At 38.5% G+C, this 20498-nt stretch overlaps 1 protein-coding gene across 1 annotated transcript in view; it reads right to left on the reverse strand.

Annotated features, from left to right (window-relative positions):
- Positions 1 to 325: 325 nt before the first annotated feature.
- The window catches only part of LOC120916764 (mucin-2-like), a 63328-nt gene continuing 43155 nt past the window's right edge, over positions 326 to 20498 (reverse strand). Inside the window, exons 16-26 of the mRNA XM_040327699.1 lie at positions 19771 to 19883; positions 18424 to 18455; positions 16665 to 16842; positions 15450 to 15554; positions 11685 to 11725; positions 9695 to 9814; positions 6007 to 6102; positions 3427 to 3552; positions 2865 to 2904; positions 1215 to 1338; positions 326 to 681 (exon numbers count right to left, since the gene is read on the reverse strand). Of these exons, the coding sequence (XP_040183633.1) occupies positions 495 to 681; positions 1215 to 1338; positions 2865 to 2904; positions 3427 to 3552; positions 6007 to 6102; positions 9695 to 9814; positions 11685 to 11725; positions 15450 to 15554; positions 16665 to 16842; positions 18424 to 18455; positions 19771 to 19883 (1162 nt within the window). The 3' untranslated portion in view covers positions 326 to 494. The remainder of the gene's footprint in view (positions 682 to 1214; positions 1339 to 2864; positions 2905 to 3426; positions 3553 to 6006; positions 6103 to 9694; positions 9815 to 11684; positions 11726 to 15449; positions 15555 to 16664; positions 16843 to 18423; positions 18456 to 19770; positions 19884 to 20498) is intronic.

The following is a 20498-nucleotide window of genomic DNA, read 5'->3' on the forward strand; positions in this document are numbered from 1 at the left end:
TGGGTCCTCGTTGGAGCTGATTGCCCCTTTCAGATTACATGCTGAGGCGAAGAACCCGGTTCAGCTGATTAATATATCTGGAATCTTGATGTCTTTTTAAATGAACGGCACCTAACTTGTCCATTGAACATGTATATCCTCCTGCCATTGCTGGTTCAGGTACCATGCAATGACTTCAATGCCACACTTACATGATGCATCTATCTAAAATGTTGTACTGACTCGATACATGAAAATTCTGGCATCAGTTAATTTTGTTTCCTTTGTATTCATGTAAATATGAATTGTGTTTATTATGTATGCAGAAAGACATGGTACTACATTATAGGATAAAAATTGCTTTATTTATATTTTTTCAAGTGGAAAAGGGTAAAGAATGAAAACACGTATAACAGTTGCATTTCAAAGTTAGTTTGCAGTAAGTTTCTTCAATCCCTGTAGGAGGGTCTGTCCTAATGCAAATGTAAACTTCTCTTTTTTTACTTTAGGGAACGTCAGACTTTGGTAGATGACTGAGCTGCCATGCAGTCAGTGCTGACACATTTACATTCCTCCACATCAATGTACTCATGTTCCACTTGACTTCCATCAGCACACTGCATCATCACTTTCTTTTTGCTGGTCTTTACCTCCTGGCAGCAGGAACATGTGTGTGACATTGATCTAGCAGCCGCAGAATATCTAAAGATATAAATAAGAATTTCAAAATTAGTTTTGTAAATCTGGACAGTTGATGGAAGTTAGATCCTTGAGAAGGAGTTACTATATAAGGGCTTTGCATACTGTTTCATTCTGTGTTTATGTATACATTTTTCAGGCATACAGAAAATAATGCCTATGAATAAATGTTCCTATGTTTATTTCAGGTGGAGTCCTAGGTCCCTTTTCATGCATTTTCACCTGTTATGCAGGAATATAAATTCAGGCTACAGAGCTCAATGGCTCAAGCTGAAATGCACATGCACAACTGAACAAGTCACATGAGAGAAACCTACCCCCTCCTGAAGGCCCTATAGATTTCTAATCAGTGTTTGTATAACTAAACAACTTGTTCTCTATCTTTATAAAATGTATTATGCCCTGTGAATACTATGTCAAGGCTGCAGCATGTACTAAATTTGTATTTGCAAAACTAGGATTGCATTTAAAAGATAAAAATTATAAACTATGATTTTTAGGGATTTTCTTTTAAAGATCTTAAATAATATACTTACATAGACAAAGTTTCACATAATCCATCACACCGAGCTATCTTCACCTTTTCTCTGGATTGACAATTATTGTCATACAAATAGTCATAGTCTTGATAAGCCTTGCATCCTGTACTCTTCTCAATACCTGTATGGTTAATAATATTGCATAAGATTTAAAACCATTCTACAATGTCAATAACTATTTGGCCGCAGTTACCATTTTAATTCCAAGATTTATATCCAGTATCTTAAAATCAGTATTTAGTATATACTTTACTTAAAATTTAGCAAGCCAGTGCTTCTCAAAAACATTCCCAATCTGCCAAGCAGGGCCTAAGCCCTGCAATGAATGTAAATTGTTCTCTGGCTGAGTGTAATAATTTGCTAAAAGGTATAAGATCTACTGCAGTCTACATAATCCGTGTCTGCTTTATTTAACCAACTACCTTTGCCAGGCCATTAATTTCCATTAATTTCAACAACAATATTTGTTGTGTGCAGCCAAAAACACTTAAACACACATGCATGTGTGTATATATATATATATATATATATATATATATATATATATATATATATATATATATATTGACAGTGGTTATTTCTTTTTATTATTACTTTTTCTTATGATTTTTTACAATATTATTATTATTTTTTACAATTTATTTAGGAGCCCCATTGAGGGGCTTTGTTGAAATATCAGTTAAAGGGTCTAAACAGACCCCTGATGCTTTACTTTTGAGACTTTTGAGAGAAATGTACTGAGGACAGAGATTCCCCAGTTCTCTTCTCTGCAGGCTCAGGCACATCCGGCAAACCCCATGTGCACAATTATGTTTATATGTGCAGTTATTGTATTTTAATTATGCTGTATTCCCTAAGCATCCCTTCTGCAGACATCCAAGAGCCCTGAGACTGCTGCTTTTGCCAAGCCATTTTGGATATGATGTCATTCGCCCCAGCAGACTCAGAGCTGTCCCGATAGTATTCCCCTTTTCTTCTGCCCCAGGTGCTACATTGCAAAGATTGCAAGTATTAGAATAACCATAATGCCGCGTACACATGATCGATCAAACTGATGAGAACGGTCTGATGGACCGTTTTCATTGGACCAAACCGATCGTGTGTGGGCCCCATCGGTTATTTATCCATAGGTTAAAAAAAGCAATCTTGTTTTAAATTGAACCGATGGACACCTAACTGATAGAAAAAAAAACGATCGTTTGTAGGCACGTCCATCGGGTAAAAATCCACGCATGCTCAGAATCAAGTCGTCACATGCTTGGAAGCATTGAACTTAGTTTTTTTCAGCACGTCGTTGTGTTTTACATCACCGCGTTCTGACACGATCGTTTTTTTAACCAATGGTGTGTAGGCACGACTGACCATCAGTCAGCTTCATCGGTTAACCTATGAAAACGGTCCATCATACCGTTCTCATCGGATGGACCGATCGTGTATACGCGGCATAAGAGTTACAGGCAACTAGGTGTATATATTTCCCTACTGGGATCTCAGCGTGGTGTCATTACCACACAGGCATATGACATGTTGGTGCAGAGGATCCTGATGTGAGTCTTTTCACCAGGAGTTTTTCTAGATAAACTGGCATGGTACAGGTGAATGGAACATGCAGCACGGCCCTTCGGTTATGAAGAATAAAATACTCACATATTTTACAGCAGCCATTGGGTAGAACTTCAATTGTTCCCTGTAATATTTGAATAAAAAAAAGTTATGATGAAATGAGGAATAAGGAAGAAGGGATAAGCAAATATGTAATCTGTCACGAAACTGGTATGATTGGGTCTTTCAAACCAATCAGAAACCCAGGATCACTTTTTTACATTTCCAATCATACTTCAGTGCAGGCAGTCTCCCTATTTTTACTTGTGAATTGCTGTAACATACAGAAAAAAAGCACATCACTGTAACTTACTGCAAGACAACAATGTGTAGTGGGCCTCCATTTTAAATAGAGAGCTGATATCGCCATCCACTCACGCTCATTGTGGAGCCTGCAGTATGTCACAGTATCCCGAAGCCAAACATATGTAATGCTCATAGCTGAGCTTTAGAAATGTGCATTTTTAAATGCAACAGTGTGACTGCAGTAACGTCAGAAGCTACGGAAACGTTTTTCGCTTAAACCGGAGCTCTCCTTTGCAAAGATCTATATAGTTACAAGGAAAAGGTTAAAGTTCACTTCACCGACCAGATAATTTGTACTTACAGGTTCGCAGTTTTCTTCATTAAAAGCTGGACAGGAAATGCTTGAGATGGATGTGATGAACTGGTCCTTTATCATAGTGCAGCTGTGCATTGTACAGTTATCCTCTGACCATTTGTTTTCTCCAGGCTAAAAAACAAGAAATTATAGTAAAAAAAAAAACGTATACAGTGGAACCTCGGATTGTGAGTAAAGCGGTTAATGAGCGTCGCGCAATACGAACATTTTTTTTTTTTAAATCCTGACTCTGTTTGCGAGTGTTGTCTCGCAACACGAGCAGGATTCAAGTCTTTGCGGTGTGCAGTACCGCATTTGGCCAGAGGTGCGGGGGGGCTCCGGTGACACTCGGAGCCGTTAGGAGCTGTTCAGAAATACTCTGAAACACTCAGGAAACTCGCAGAAAAACTCAATTCATGAGTGTTTCCAAGCCTTTTCCGAGGGTTTCAGAGTGCAGCCGAATGGTCTACGGGTATTTCCGAGTTTCTCCGGCGCCCCACCTCGAATAGATTATGCTCCTAATTTAAGGTTCCACCGTACTGCATTGATCTCTCTGGTTTCAACAGTTATTTTTTGTAGTCACCTTGCTGAAAGTATGCAGACTTAGAAAGTCAGTGGTCCCAAAACGCAAGTCAACCAAGGGGATATGAATGTTCAGAAAAAGTGATTAGAATTAGCAGCCTATACAATGTATATTGTATATTTACAGTATATACAGTATATACAATATATATATATATATTTTATATATATATATATATATATATATATATATATATATATATATATATATATATATATATATATATATATATTGTGAGAGAGAGAATGTTGCATAGCCATTGAAAGTGCACAGTATGTGCATTTGTTATATGTGAATTGGACAAAAAACAAAGGTAAATAGGCTAAATCATGTGCTGTTCAAATGTAAGTCATTGATTTTTAAATGGAGAATGCCACACTTGACCACTAGATGAGGCTAAGTATTACAGGAAATTTCTATGATACTTACCTCTATCTAGTGGCCAGATGCAATATTTTCAATGCACAGTCAGTGACTTACAATCGAACAGCACAAGATATAGCCTTATTACATTCATTTGTAATGCCCCATTGGCACAAAATTAATGTACAAGCACTTTCACCGGACGAAGGGCTATGGAAATTTTCCTCAACAAAGATTTTCTTGAAAGCCTGATTCTAAACAGAACTTCTTTGAGATGTGGATAAAGCAGGGAAGCATTGGTATCCCTGTCAACTTTATTGCTGTTTAGATTCTATTTGTGGGGATTTCCATGTGATGGGTATCAGTCGTCATAACAGGAAGTATAGAAATATTTCTTCAACAGGAATGCAAAGAGCAACAAAAACAATGCGTTGTTGCATGGATAATGACTAAGAACTGTGCAGTTTTATTGCTTTTTGTGTCCACAATGGGGAGATTTCCCCTCACTTCCTGTCCAAGTGATGGTTTTCAGAGAGAGAATAGGAAGTTAGGAGAAATCTCTTCAAAAGGGATCCAGACAACAATAATAACTTTCCTTCCCTTATCCAAATTCCTTATTCACAAATACAGTTATTTACATGTATAGGACATGTAATGATTATAAATTGTATATTGCACACTGTGCATTCAGTTTAAATGCACTTGGAAAAAAATGGAAATCTTTGTGTCCATAGAAGATTAAAGAATATGTAAACTCCCATTCTGAAAACAAGCCATTCAGTTTTAAAATAGAAATGAAAGGTAAAATACCGGTATTTGCGAAAAGGTATAAAAAAAAACATTATAAATACCTTTCTCCCCTTTTTTTAAAAGTGATCACTTTCCCTCTGTTCTCAACTGCATAAGAGCTAGGGAGGAGAAACAGCAGCACAGAGGTCTTCCCAGAGAATGGTTTTGTGGGGGGTGGGTCATTTCAGTATTCATCTGATCATTGGAGCAAGCTGAGTTTTTAGTACAGTTAGAGTTACAGTTTTAGTACAGTTAGAGAACTGACCACGCTGGCCTACACGAGCCGAAGTGTCCTCGGGCCTTTTCGGCTATTTTCGGCGCTCTCTGGCGCCCCCCACCTCTGGCCGCATTCGGTATTGCATCCCATTGAAATCAATGCGGAACAAATTATTTTCGTTTTCATTGACTTCAATGGGAAAACTCGCTTTGATATGCGAATACTTTGGATTACGAGCATACTCCTGGAACAGAATATGCTCGTAATCCGAGGTTCAACTGTACATTTTCATATAAACCCAAATCAATGTATCCTGTGTTTAAATACATCAATTGCAGAAGGCCCATGTAAATGAGGCCTCAATGTAAAGTTTGGGGGAAGCTTTAACCTTAATAATGCTATTACTATATTGAGACATGCATGTCTTCGATGGTAATTAGCCAATGAGGCTTTATTCAAAGCAGGTACTTACAGTACCAAAGCAGGTACTTACATGACAAAGCATTATATAATCCAGTACTATACATTCATCTCCATTAGCTAGGATAAATGTTTTAGCTGTCATGTTATTATCTACAATCAGCTCATTTATTATACCCTGACTATGCACTGTGTATCTTCTGGACATACATACTTTAATCAGCTGGTCAAGTCCATCCTGACTGTGGACACAATGCGTCTGTTCACACACTCCACAGCAATCATTGGTGCTCTGCTTTAGCTCAAAGCCCTGCAAAAGAATATTAAGCAGTATTTGAATTGTTTGCATCTGTCCACTACACACAACATGGACTTCTAAGTTAGGAAGCATTCCTCTGCTCTGCCTATGCCGAGAAAGGCAACATGTTCCCTTTGTCACCCTATGTCCATATTTACCTTTCTTTCATACACATACACACATACACACGACCGTTTTTCACGACCAATTAAAAAAAATTGCATTTTTCTCATCATGGAAAACGGTCGTGTGTACGCGGCATTATATATACTGTCATGGATCTTGAGATATTAAAGTGTTTCTACTTGACATCTGTTACACAGGAGAGGGACATTACAAGCTGTTGGCTTATTCAATGCAGGGGCACCTGCTTTAAGGATGCTAAGTAAGCTGAATTGTGAAAGACATTTCATTGTCCATTATGTGATAAGCCTGTTTAAAGCCTTTTTGATTATCAGGTGTAAATATCTTCTGTTAGTAGAGACAGACCGTCTGTCTAAAGATGTGGAATGACATACCATGTTCTATTGTGTGATGCCAATACTGTGTTGTAACTGATTAAGTCAAAAGGGTCTCTGCCCTGTCTTAAGGCTAACTCACTCTCCAGACGGTCCCATTGTTCTGTGGCTGGCTATTGTGTACATCGATTGCCCCCTGGGGCTTCTGTCTCAATACACAGTCTTTCTATCCAAGCTATTGGACCAATCCCTGTTGACTATTTCAAGTCCTCATTTGCATGATTAAGGAGGACCTGAGTGAGGACTGCATATACTTTACAATTGACCAATAGGAAAGCGGTTGTTGGGAGTGGGATGTTCCAAATTCTGTATAAAAGTGTGCTGTGTACTTGAAAATAAGGAGTCCTGTTTGAACTTGCCTACAGCCCGCCTGGTGTTTGTTCTTAATGGGTCTGAATGGCACATAGCTGTAGTTTGGATCCCGGAACCTTGGATGACTGGACCATCAGACGTTGCAATCTGCAAGCTGACTCACTGGTAGCAGAGGAGTGTCGGGAGAGCAGAACCGGGCGAGCAAAGGATCTCGTCACATATACCATAGGAAAAGTTTGCAATAACTGTCTCACTGTCTCAGAGCTGCTATCAGGCATGTGTCTGATCCTGATTCTTGGCGCCATGTCATATAATGGGAGGGAGCCATGGCGGAAACAGCATCTTAAGTTAAGCATTCTTGTTATATTTTCTAATATCTGTATCGGTCATTACTTTTATTAAATTTTATACTTAGAAGTATTTGTGTGATCACTCTTTGCACATATCGAATACAACCCCAAAAACGTAAACATTCACGTGACCACGTGACCATAGTGAACTAGTGGCCAAAGTTGAGGTTCATTTAAATTGATTCTGTAATTCCACAGTTCCTGACTGAATACATTGTCAATGCTAGACATTGTGGCCCGGATTCACATACATCTGTTGATACGCCGCGTAAGTTCTAAGATGCGCCGTCGTATCTATGTGCCGTATTCAGGAAAGCAGATACGCCTGAATTTCTGCTTGATCTGACCGACGTAAGTCTCCTTACGCCGTCGTATCTTGGGTGCATATGTACGCTGGCCGCTAGGGGCGCTTCCGTAGATTTACGCGTTGAATATGTAAATGACCTAGATACGCCGATTCACGAACGTAGTTGCGCCCGTCGCAGTAAGCTATGCCATTTACGTAAGGCGTACGTCCGGCGTAACTTTACCCCTCATAAAGCAGGGGTAAGTCATGTTAAGGTATGGACGTCGGAAACGTCGGAACAGCCGTCGTATTTTACGTAGTTTACGTAAGTCGTACGTGAATGGGGCTGGGCCTAGGTTACGTTCACGTCGCATGAATGGACCCAGCGTATCTTAGGGAGTAAATTTGATGTGATTCTGAGCATGCGCTGTTCGTTCGCCCATGTATTTACATGGGGTCATGGTTAATTTTAATACAACACGACCACTATCAGCCTACTTTGAATTAGGCGGGCTTACGCCGGCCAGTTTACGTTACGCCGGTGTAAGAAAGGGAGCAAGTGCTTTGTGAATACAGTACGAGCCACTCTAGGTTACGTCGGCGTAGCGCATATGAGATGCGTTACGCCGGCACAAAGATGCGCCGATCTACGTGAATCCAGGCCTATGACTACAAACATGTACATTCTTACAGAAACAACCCTTAGTAAATAACTTGTGATGATTATAGAGGGCTGGAGTACATATGATGTTTTTCTTGCACTATCAAAGATTCACCATAACCTTCCTTCTCCCATACATGAATGTATAAGGTAAGTTATTATGTTCAGAAGAGGAAAAATAAAATGGTATTACTTTTTTAGTCAGTTAAATCTACTACTGTATGGTAGATTATGCTTATAGGCTTACCATTGCAGCAGTATACAAAAGGGTCTACTACAAAAGATATTTTTGATGGCTTGGTAGCATATTACCTTCATGTTGCCAAGAGCTCCATTAAAGAATACATTGAGATTAATATATTTAAAAAAAGCTGGTTGTCATCAAAACAGTATTCTCCTAGTCTGAAAAACTCTTATGAGTAGCTAGGCATTAAGAGGGTAGTAGGACTGGTACTATAGTAGTGAGAGGAGCTGCAAACTTATCATACAAGATTGATATTGTATGAGCTAGATTAAATGACCCACTAAATTGTTCAGTGGTTGCTAATTTATACCCTAACATTCGTGATGTCACTCTCGCTATCATTTGATATGTGACAGACCTAGCTATTGGCAGCAAGACTCTAGCACTGTCACATGATAGGAGGTGAGAGCCCCCCCTATACCCGGGAGCACTGGGTATTACCAATCGCTGAGTCTGAAGAAGGAGCAGAGGAGGAGTATAGGCAAGCTGAGTATCAGTGTGTTGAAGGGTCTCTTGTAAAGACACTCTCACATTGCCCTTTAAGGCTTGCCATGCATGGTGCAAATCTCTTTCCCGCAACCACAAGAAAGAAATTTGCACAATTCCCCTATCAAAACAGACAGAGCTGATAGGGGAATCAGCAATTGTCTTCCCCTGCGGGAGGGTAGAGGCGGGTGTTGGAAGACAGGGATTATTGCTAGAATCTATAACAGCTGCTAGCAATAATTGCAAGAGAATCTAGCAGGCTAGTTGTACCCAAGTTGAACGATCGCTTAACTTGGCACATTCAGCCTGCCCACTAACAGTTCGAATTTCGGCTGGTTTCCTGTTCAACCGGCCAAGATTTGAACCATATATGGCTGCCCTTAGTTGGCCTTAGACAGTAGATAATGGTCAGGTGTGCATGGATGGTCCTATTGTCTCACAAGGTATTCTGGGCCTATTGCTTTTTTCAACAAAAAGATTTAGCTGCCTGTCAGGGAAAAGCGGATGAGGGGTGACCTGTGCACTTATTGCCCCAGCACCAGAAAAAAATAATAGCATCCTAACCTGCCCAATCAGTTTGGTGGTTTTGTTGTGCAATGCTCCACAGTCATTGGTTTATCAATTAGAGACTGTCATGACTATGAGCACCTTTAAATAGAATGAAATGTAATGCAACCAGTTCATTGCAGATTGTGATCTCATAACAGACATGTTAGACTCTATAAGTTGCAGTCAACCAGTACTTACCACCGAACACTGTATATTGCACTGCACAGGTGTACATTGTATCTCTATCCCTGCAGGGGTACTGGCATTTTCTGAGCACACACAGTTCTGGCACTTATCAGAGTACACTGGAGCTCCAGGCTGCAAATATATAATACAGAATTATTTAACTATGTATACAATCACATAGTATATATCCTTATTTCTAGAAAGCACAGGTGTTGTTGGCATAAAATCAATAGTATAACTTCCTTCACTTTCCCAGATAGTGTAATGAAATCATCAAGACAACATTGCAAATAATGTTAATGACCCCAACTAGACTGTGCATTAGGAACCTAAACGTTCAGCTTCTGTGTTCACTGACGGTTTTCATTCACTCGGGATATGTAAAAGTCATTAGAAGCTTCCAGATGAGATTATATTATATATTATAATGTAGTCTAGGATGTAGATATCCTTGTACCTCCTACACTGTAGCCAATAGTATTGGATGTATAAAAAATGATGTTAGGTAACATTGAATAGATAATCAATATAAAAGAACCTTATGCCGCGTACACACGGTCGGTTTTCGGCATGAAAAAAAACTAAGTTTTTAAAAACGTCATTTAAAATCATTGTGTGTGGGCTTCACATCGTTTTTCGGCTTCTGAAAAACGACCAGAAAAAAATTTGAACATGCTGCATTTTTTAACGTCGTTTTTTAAAATGTCGTTTTTCGGGTTGAAAAAAAAATGATCGTGTGTGGGCTAAAACAACGTTTTAAACCCACGCATGCCCAGAAACGAGTTATGAGACGGGAGCGCTCGTTCAGGTAAAACTACCATTCATAATGAAGTAAGCACATTCATCACGCTGTAACAGACAAAAAATCGGGAATCGTCTTTTACTAACAAGGAATCAGCTAAAAGCAGCCCAAAGGCGAATAGAACTTCCCCTTCAGAGTGCCGTCGTACGTGTTGTACGTCACTGTGCTTTGTTCATCATTTTTTTTAAACGATGGTGTGTGGGCAACATCGTTTTTAATGATGAAGTTGAATGCTGAAAAACGTTGTTTTTTTTTCATGTCGGAAAACGACCGTGTGTACGCGGCATTAGACTTTGCAATCTTAGAATGCCTATGAAGCATGGAAATTTCTCAATTGTACAATATATTCTCAATTGTACAATATATATCAACCAATTTCAGCCAAATAGCTCTCCCCAGTGTTGGAGAGAATGTAAACAGAGGGAAACAACAATACACATTTGATGGGAGTGCCCGAAAATAAAAGAGTATTGGCACAGCATCCTAGATTATGTTGAGGAGATAACAGGGCAAAGGATCCCACAAAACGCCTGGAATGTGTTGTTTCACGGGACCAATAAAACAAGAAAACAATATAAAGAGACTTTGGTCCCTTCCCTGCTCAATGCTGCAAAATCCCCAAAAAATGGCTACAAATAGAGAAGCCAACTATAATAGAATGGATACAGAGAGTGGACTACATCTCCAAGATGGAGTACCTGTGCAGCAGGAAAGGGAGCAGGGATCGGAGGAAAGATATAGATTAACCTGGAAGAAATGGACTGCATTTAAACAAACAGAGAAGTATGCAGTAGCTATGACAGAAATGGTTAGGACTGAAATAAGCTAAGAAGGCGAAAATATCAGATCTAGGGAGGGGAGGAGGGAGGGAAGGGGGGGGGGGATAAATAATTATAGGATGTTTTGTAAAGATTTTTATGTATATGTATTTTGTATGGTGGAAACAACCTTTAATAAAATAAACTTTAAATTAAAAAAAAAAGATGGATTTGAGAATATGAATAATAAAATATAACATTATTAGTTCATCAATTGGGCACAAAACTTTTTGATTGATAAACTGAAATGGAAGGGAGTCAAATATTATGTTGTCTGATTTTAACTGCATCCTAATCAGTTTTTGTGACATGTATTTACAGTAAGAAACACCACATCAATCTTTTACTTAATTATTTAGAAGTGTTTTTCTGTAGTTCTTACCAAGTATTCTGCCTGTTCACGCACACAGACCTTCTTCCTCACTGCAAAAGAACAGAGCAAATAAATAAAACATATAGATACAGTATATATAGATCAAGTCCAGGGTTGGAGATCTCCTTTTCATTATTCAATACAAAGTAATAACAATCTACACAAAATGAATATCAGTGGTCCATTACAGTGCAAGCTTTTGGACCTGATGTCCTTCCTCAAGGTAGGAACACTGCACAAATAAGATTACAGAGCTTAACAACATTTCTACATACTGGGAAAACCCAGAAGTTAAGCAGAAAATACTGATGATACTGTTTAACAAATGCCATTCTATTGTTTTTAATATTATTAAACTTCCTATCCACCTAATATCACTTTCTTCTAAGCATAGTAAGTGGATACACCCTAGTATTCAATTTACTCTCCATTTCATCTAACCTTTTACCTAGTAGGTCTTCCTCTGTAACAACTGTGTTAACCAGCAGAAATTGCCTGCGTGCTATCAATTTAAACTCTTCTTATTGATATCCATGTATCAACAAAAGGTATAGAAGCCCTATCAAATGTCATGTTCAACTCTAAATCCAGAACCAAACGCATTAGATATTTATCAAATAAATATAAGGACTCACTGTCACCACCCAATACTGCAAAAATATCACCAATAAAGTGCTATCAACATAAGCAGTAATCTTGAAATAAAATAAAACTTTTGAGAAAATATACAAAACCTCAACCATATTCATTAAATAGGTTGGCATATGAGGGGGACTCATGTAAGCCTATTCATGTACCTCATACCTGCAAAAAATGCTGATACTTCAATAGAAAATAGGTATTTGTCAAAAAGGCCCCTGGACGACGTCAGTTGTGATGAAACGACGTAGGGAGGAGCGGCGTGCTGACGATACCGCAACCAAACGTACGGGCTGTGGGAGCCGGCCGGCTTTACTAATTATTGACACGCTATTTTACATCTACACAAATGTGAGTGGATTATTGTTTTTATGATTTTAATAAAGTGCTTATAGCTGTATTACGGTATGTGAGACCTTCTTTTTTGCTCTACCATATGGAACTACTGGGCTGCTGAACTACGAATTCCACTGAGATCCATCTAACTAGGAAGTGGAGGGACACTGTTGGGAGTTATAGAGACACTGGCTGGGGATTAAGCCACAAGTGATTCTGATCTCCTTCAAACGAGATCAGGAAATCTGGTAAGCGGCAGTATACAGTATTCATTGGTGGAGGAAACTTCTCTCAATCTGAGACCATTACTTCTTCTTTGGGTGTTTTTTTATATTTTGTTTGAAATCACAGACATCATGTTTGGAGAGGACTTTCTCATTAAAAAAAAAACACCTGGATTATTAGATCTTTTGGACTGTACACTTATTTCACTGTTGAGTTTTTTATAGTCCATTTGATTTTTATTATTTGCACTGTTATTATTGACTGATGAGGCAGTGCCAAGTTTTATGGGGTTAATGTGTTCAAACAAGTGCAACGGACAGATCAGCTGTCCTATTGAACTTAGGGTTCAGTTACTTTATCTCATACACTTCGGTCACTTTGTGGTGAGTGGGGTGTAGGTGACCTTAGATATCACATTTATTGTTGAACTCACTGAATATTTCTATTTATTTAGTATATGTGATTGTAGACATCATTATTGGTGTATATCATTTTTAGTATTCTTTCATCGCAGCGCAGATATTTTTTCTAACATTTGCATTCTATGGTGTGTATCTCACATGGTTAGTTGCAGCAGCGTATTGTGTTCACACACATTTTTCCATTCTATTTGGAAAGCGCAGTATTTTCACCCACACATTTGTCAAAAACAACCTAATAAGTCCTCAATCTGGGCACAACTATACAATTTAGATGCCTCAAGAAGCCATCGACATGCAAGTATACTCAAATCATGTTGGATATTAGTAAACAAACCAGATATATCTCAAATGACTAGCATGCCGTTAGCGTATACTGAGATTTTTTTGTGTAAGAAAATCACCTGTATCCTGTATATATGATTTTTTTACTATGTATCAAAGGAGAAAAATAACTAACTAGATATTCTGCTACAGGAAACCACACTGATTAAATTCATGCCAGCCAAATGTGGGGGTTATTTGCGAAAGGCAAATCCATTTTGCACTAAAAGTGCAAACTACAAGTGCAAAGTGCACTTGAAATTGCACTGAAAGTGCCCTTTGAAGATTTACAGCGACTGCACTTCCAAGTGCACTTTCAGCGCAATTTCAAGGACTCTTTGCACTTGTAGTTTGCACTTGTAGTGCAAAGTGGATTTGCCTTTCGTAAATAACTCCATATGTGTCTCCCAGGTGTATGTAAAGGATTCTTATGTTTTTTGAAACAATCTACAAAATCAGTGTAGCAGGCAACTTTGAAATAAAATATGTCATAGTTTCATTACCAATAATATCCTGATTTAAAAGCTTAGTTGTTATATGCTTTACAGCGGTAGTAAACCGCTCCTTTCAAAAAAGAACAACCCTGCAAGACAATGGCATAACGTGCTAGTATGCATTTCATACTAGCACTTTATGAAATACTTACTTTAGAACAAATCCCTCCAGCAGCGCGATGGCATCCATCTTTACCCAGTCTTCCTTCCGGATTTGAGTGCTCCAGCCATCTGATTGGCCAAGTCACGATCACATCACTCATACGCATGCGTGCAGGAGTCACGGCCGCAGCACGGAGCTCTGAAGGGGCGGCACTAATATGCCGTCCCTTCAGAGAACATACCCAGGTGACGTTACCGGCTGCATGCAATGTGAATATCTCCTAAATAGTGCAAGTTTAGGAGATATTCACTGTACATACAGGTAAGCCTTATTATAGGTTTACCTGTAGGTAAAATACTTCACTACCACTTTAACTTGTTTTGTACCTTAACAGTGGGGTTACCTTGTACAGGAGAATACACAGAACTATCAGATAATTGTCTTATAACTTCCTTCTCTGCTGGTTTGATAATATCTCACCGAGCAGATAAGGAGTGTAAAGCTTCTATTTGTTCTCTGATACAATTCCCAGGTATGTGTTCATTCTCAGGCCTATCTACAAGAAACCAGGAGACATCCGTCTCCATCCTTCTTATAAACAATTCAACTGCCATGCAATAATGCCGGTGAATGATACCACATTTCTTCTATTTTGTATACCTAATAATCATAGACCATTGATGATAAAGGACATCCAAATAAAATTGCTTTAAGATCTGATTTTCTATAAAGTCTTATAGATCTTGTTTAAGAACATATATGTCCATCCTTGCTTTAGGACAAAAAAATATATATTTTGTTTAAAATAGAAAGTTTGGCAGTATTCAAACTTACAGATAAGATATTACTGTATGTACGATATTCACTTCCAACATGATGTCTGTAACCTGGTTTTCACCTGGGTCACTGTGCCAGTTGTTCATATGGTCTCCAATGCTGGCAGCCTCCCCTACATTGTCTACTCTTGGGGCACAGGCTCCATGTTACAAAGAAGAAGAGGCAGTGGAACCCATCAGTGTTTAATCAGAAGACGCCATGGAGGAAGTTGCAGAATTATCACTTATAACCCGACAGTTACTCCTGAAGAAAATCAATTGGCATATCTGCAGTTCAACCATTCAAAAACCCTATTCGTTTAACAATCTTTATCTCTCTCCAGTTTTATCCACTTCCTATTTTCAACATTCTTTTTCTACATCTTCAGTTTACAACATAACTTGTACTCTGAACTTACCACAAGTATATACAGTACAGCAGTGTCCCTCTGGTATGTCACCAATAGCTTCATAGCCAAGGTCACAGATAGGAGGATTCGTTGAGCATTTTTTGGGATCACATTCTGTTAATGTAAAAAAAAGGAAAATATAGTTCAAAGAGAAATAGCCCAAGTTCCTTTTTCATGCATGGATTTATAGAATTGTTATTTATTGATTGTCGACCTTTAGTTGGTCATCACATAGTAAAAATTGAGTCAGGAAAACGTCCATATATCCTCTTAATTGTGTATGTCAACTTTTCTCCCAGCTATTGCACAATAAGACCGGACAGTGATAACATTTGTCAATGGAAATCTATTTTGTAATGGTACTCTGTCATGTTCAATATGGTTTGCTTAGACTTAAAAGGTAAATGATCAATTCATGCTGAAGACACAGCTCTGCAGCTATCTACAAAATAACTACATAATTCATTCTATGTCTGTATAATTTCCGCATGAAAACAAGCTATGTATGATCAGTCCCTAAAAGGAACAAAAAGGTAAATTACAAACTCTATTCTTTTTTTATTCTTTTTTTCAGTATCTAAACTGCCAGTAAAGGGGAGCCAGGATTTACATTTATATACATTAGCTATTGAGAAAGATGCCCAGTTGTAGTTAAATAGAGGCTCATTGAGAGTTGAATAAAGCTGCCAAAACACAGCCACCACTATGCCCCAACCCAGAGACCTGCCTTTTCAAAGCTATGATTTTGGAAAGACTACTGGCAGCCAATCTCCCTATGCCAAGCATTGGACCCATTGCAGTCAGTAAGATGATCCCTGTGACAGACCTAGCTGGGACAGAGGCTTTTGGAGAGGACTGGATGCTAGCCTCTTGCCTTCCGATTATGGGCCATGGATTTTAAGGGAACAATACTCTTTGGGGGGTGTATGCCTGGGGACCTTGAAGTAAATTAATTTTAAGTTCCCATCATGCCTAGTCATGTCTGGGAATGTCAGAGTTTTACAATGTCTCATGGGATGTGTAGTTCCACAGCAGCTGGAGGGCCGTAGTTTGGAGATTCCTGTTCTAAGTCAAAGAACTGACTGCACATTTTCAGCTGCAGTGTCAGGTAAGGAGACCAAATCACATACTGGAACTTGGAATTGTGTATCAAATAGACTTTTTCAGTGCCTGTGTGAACATCACCTTATAATATCAATGAAACAAGATGCATGCAACACTTACTGCACACGGATTCATTGCAGCAGGGGTCCAAATGATTGATCTGAACATCAGCATAGAAACCTTCCAGATCACACTTGATGGGTTTGACTTTGGAACATTGGCGTTTCTGGCAAGTGATGCTGCTACCACCTTCTCTACAAACACATTGCTGGCAGTCAGACTGGAACTCTTCTCCAAACTGTGCAGGAAAACTCTTGTTAATAATTTAGACTGGATACCAATAGAGATTTGAGGGGTACATATATTTGGTGACACCACAGCAAGGAACAATAATCAGTCTATTGTAGAGTAATTGTAAAAAATTATCAAGACCAGGGTCAATGAAAATAGCACCATCATCCCTTGCATATGGATAAAAACAGAATTCTGATTGTATCTATTGTAGAGTAGTTGTATACAAGAGCAATGAAATGATGAGCTTCAAACGAGCTGTACTTCCCACATTTATTTTCTTCAGGCCTCAATTCGATTGAGATGTGAGCACAAAAGTAATTAGCCCTCTACAGCATATTGTTTCCATTTTAGGTAGAATAAATGCAACAAGAGAACTCTCAATCTTAAATTCCCACACATACAGAAATACAGCTTTAAATCAAATTAATTATCTCTAGCCTAACTAGTAGGACTATATTTTTTTTACTAATAAGCTTCTATTTTTTGGCAATCAAAAAGCAAAGCAGAATAGAACTGGAAACAAAAACTGGAATATAAAGAATATATTATTTTAATTTTAAATATAATGAATACCTCTCAACTATTCAATTGTAGCAGAACAGACTAGATAGGGTATTGTTCCCTCAATCACCCAGGGTTAAAGTGATTGTAAAGTCTTGTTTTCGTTTCAATAAAAATAACAAACATGTTAAATTTACCTGCTCGGATCCTCCTCTTCTCCAGTACAACTTCGGCTCTTCTGGCCCCTCCCTCCTGTTGAGTGCCCCCACAGCAAGTAGCTTGCTATGGGGGCACCCAAGCCAAGTCCTGGCTCCCTGTGTCCATTCAGACATAGAGCTGCGGCCTGACCCCTCCCCCTCTGTCTCCTGATTGTCTGACTGACTTTGATTGCGCCGCTGCTGTGTCTCAGCCAATCAGAAGAGAGATTGTTAGACAGCTGAGACACTTGTGGACATCGTTGGACAGAGAGGGACCTCAGGTAATTATTAGGGGGGCTGCTACACACAGAAGGCTTTTTATCTTAATGCATCAAAAGCATCAAGATAAAAAAAAATGTATAACGCCACTTTTTTTTAAAGTATTGTACAGAGTGGAGATGGATCAGAACACCTATTAGGTTTTTATTGCTATCTGTGCCCCCATTAGGGAGATTCACCCTCTCGATTTGTCCTGTTTATGATTATTATTGAAAGTGAACGTAAAAAGAAATCCCAAATTTTGGGTTGTTGCCAAAGAAGTAATAGAGGAGAAATCTTACAATAGGGACACTAGTTATGGTTTCCTGTGGGCCCCAAGAGATTTCCTTAATTTTCAGGGATTTCCTGTTTGACTATGGGACAGGAAGTGAAGGTATATCTCTTCCAATGAGACACAGATGACAAGAAAACTTACAGGGATTATATAACCCTCTCTTACGCTAACCAAAATAAAATAAAAAACGTCTACTTTAATGTTAGACAGCAATATGATGGGAATAAAGAGAATGTGCAGGCAGCTTTGGCACTGTGCAATACAAGCAGTGTAGGCGTTAGTGCTGATATCAGAAAAGCAGAAGACAGAAAGTGTAATCCATACTAGGACATACCTCCCGTGGTATCCTGTCAGGTCCAACACATCCTGAAAGAAAGACAGTGTTAAATCTATGATCATGCCTTCTGTCAAAGTGACTATTCAGTAATAAAAGGAGGCCGGGGAAAAACGATTTCCTAATGTTTACTTCTGTGTAAAATTATGTCAGGGAACCATCTGTCCACTATAATATACCCTCTGTGAATACTCCAATTTGTCCATGTAATGTATCATACTTACTGGTACTTGACATTAGGTGCTTACTATACCTTCTTATTGTAATAATTGTGACCAAATACAGAGAATGCATAGGTAGGTTTGTTGCTTTTTAGCAACCAATGATAGCTACCCAGTGAAGGTTATGATATCAAAATAAACATCTGATTGGCTGTCATAAGTATAACTTCCAATTTTCCATGTAGCTTTTATACATGAATAACACAGTCTATTGCTTTCACCGACTGGAAGCAACTTAGCTGAGGAACATTATGCACAAAACAGACAGTGGATGCAGTAATTAAATGAGCTATTAACGTTATACAAAATACCACTACTGGGCTAAATAATTACTTTACATAATTCAGCAATGCTTCCATAGCATCTCTGGATGGACCTGCAGATATGTCTCTCTGAATAATAAGAGCATGCTTTATAAAATATATATAGACTGTATGTTTTGTGAGGGATGGCAAGCTAGGCAAATCAACAGCTTTTTTTAATTGGGCCCCTACTGCTTAAACTTACCATTGCTCTCCCACTGCTATGTTCATCCTTTAGAGCTGGCACGTCTGGGTATGGGGGAGCATTAGACTCATCCCCTTTGTACCATAATACCTAACCTGATTGCCAAGCCCGAGAGTTGTCTTGTGGGGCAGGAGTCCTTAACCCTGTGTAGCTCCTACAAGTACAATTTGGGGCTTAAAGAGAGCTTTTTTACATCAGTTTGGTGGACATAGTGGGGTAGTGAAGGGAAGGTTAATATTAGAAGAATGGGTGAGGGCATAATGCTCAAATTGTAACTGCGGGCAATATTAAATATGACATACCGGTATATGAGGAAGTCTGTCACTATCCTTAGCACAGCAGTTTTTATTTTTCTGAGTCCTCCCCTGTAGCATTATTTTTTTTATCTGTTGATCATGCCAGTAGCTCCATCATTTTCCTTTTAATAAGAAGACAAAACTGTTCCTTCTGCAGTGAAACTACACTGCAGTGTTGTTACCCTCTGGGCGAGGTAGTCTTAGATATTCATAATATTATAGAACGTTTCTGGTATCTAAGAGGATATTTCACCCTCATTTTGTATATATACAGCATTGTTATTAGGAATTTAGATGCCCTTTGACAGAACATGGCTACTTACCACAGGTAGATACACAAACATCCAATGCAGGGCTGAATGGCATTGTACCCACAGGGCAGAAACACCCTTCAGTCACACGTTTATCACTCTCCATTATTGATTGTTCCTCTGGACTGGAAAATAACATGTATTAGGATTCAATTAATAGTTGTGTGCATTGGTCCATTGCATCGCACTTTAGTACATTAAGGTTCCATTCAAAAGAATGGCACCATAACACAATTCGTACATATATGATTGTGTTTATTTAAATTAACATAATGATTTCATATAAATAGCAGAAAAAATATTTATTTGGCAGTAATGCTATAGTGTCATAAACATATAGAAAACTTGCACTGCAACAAAATGGATGGCATAGCCCATAACTTCAACTCAAAAACCTAATTTTCTATATCGTTGCAAATATTTGAAGAACAATCTTTAGCTGAAGATTGTTTAAACCCTTTCAAGTTTTCTAAGTACATTAATAAGGCATGGTGGTTATGCATCCTTAAGAAGTTTTAACCTAGAATCTGTTAAATTCTGTTCTTTTAACAACTGTGTTTAAGTATCTTCACTTGTCTGTGTACGTACATTATTATATCACCACTTTGTGCTGTCTGATACTCCCATTTTTCTGATCTCCCAAAAACCTCCTGGGTATCTATACCTTTTCTACTACTTCAGGGGACATCTGTATTTTCTCTGTCAGATATTTTTACCTTGGTTTTTGATTGCCATCTTCC

Source organism: Rana temporaria, chromosome 11 (genome assembly GCF_905171775.1).
Source record: "Rana temporaria chromosome 11, aRanTem1.1, whole genome shotgun sequence".
NCBI lineage: Eukaryota > Metazoa > Chordata > Amphibia > Anura > Ranidae > Rana > Rana temporaria.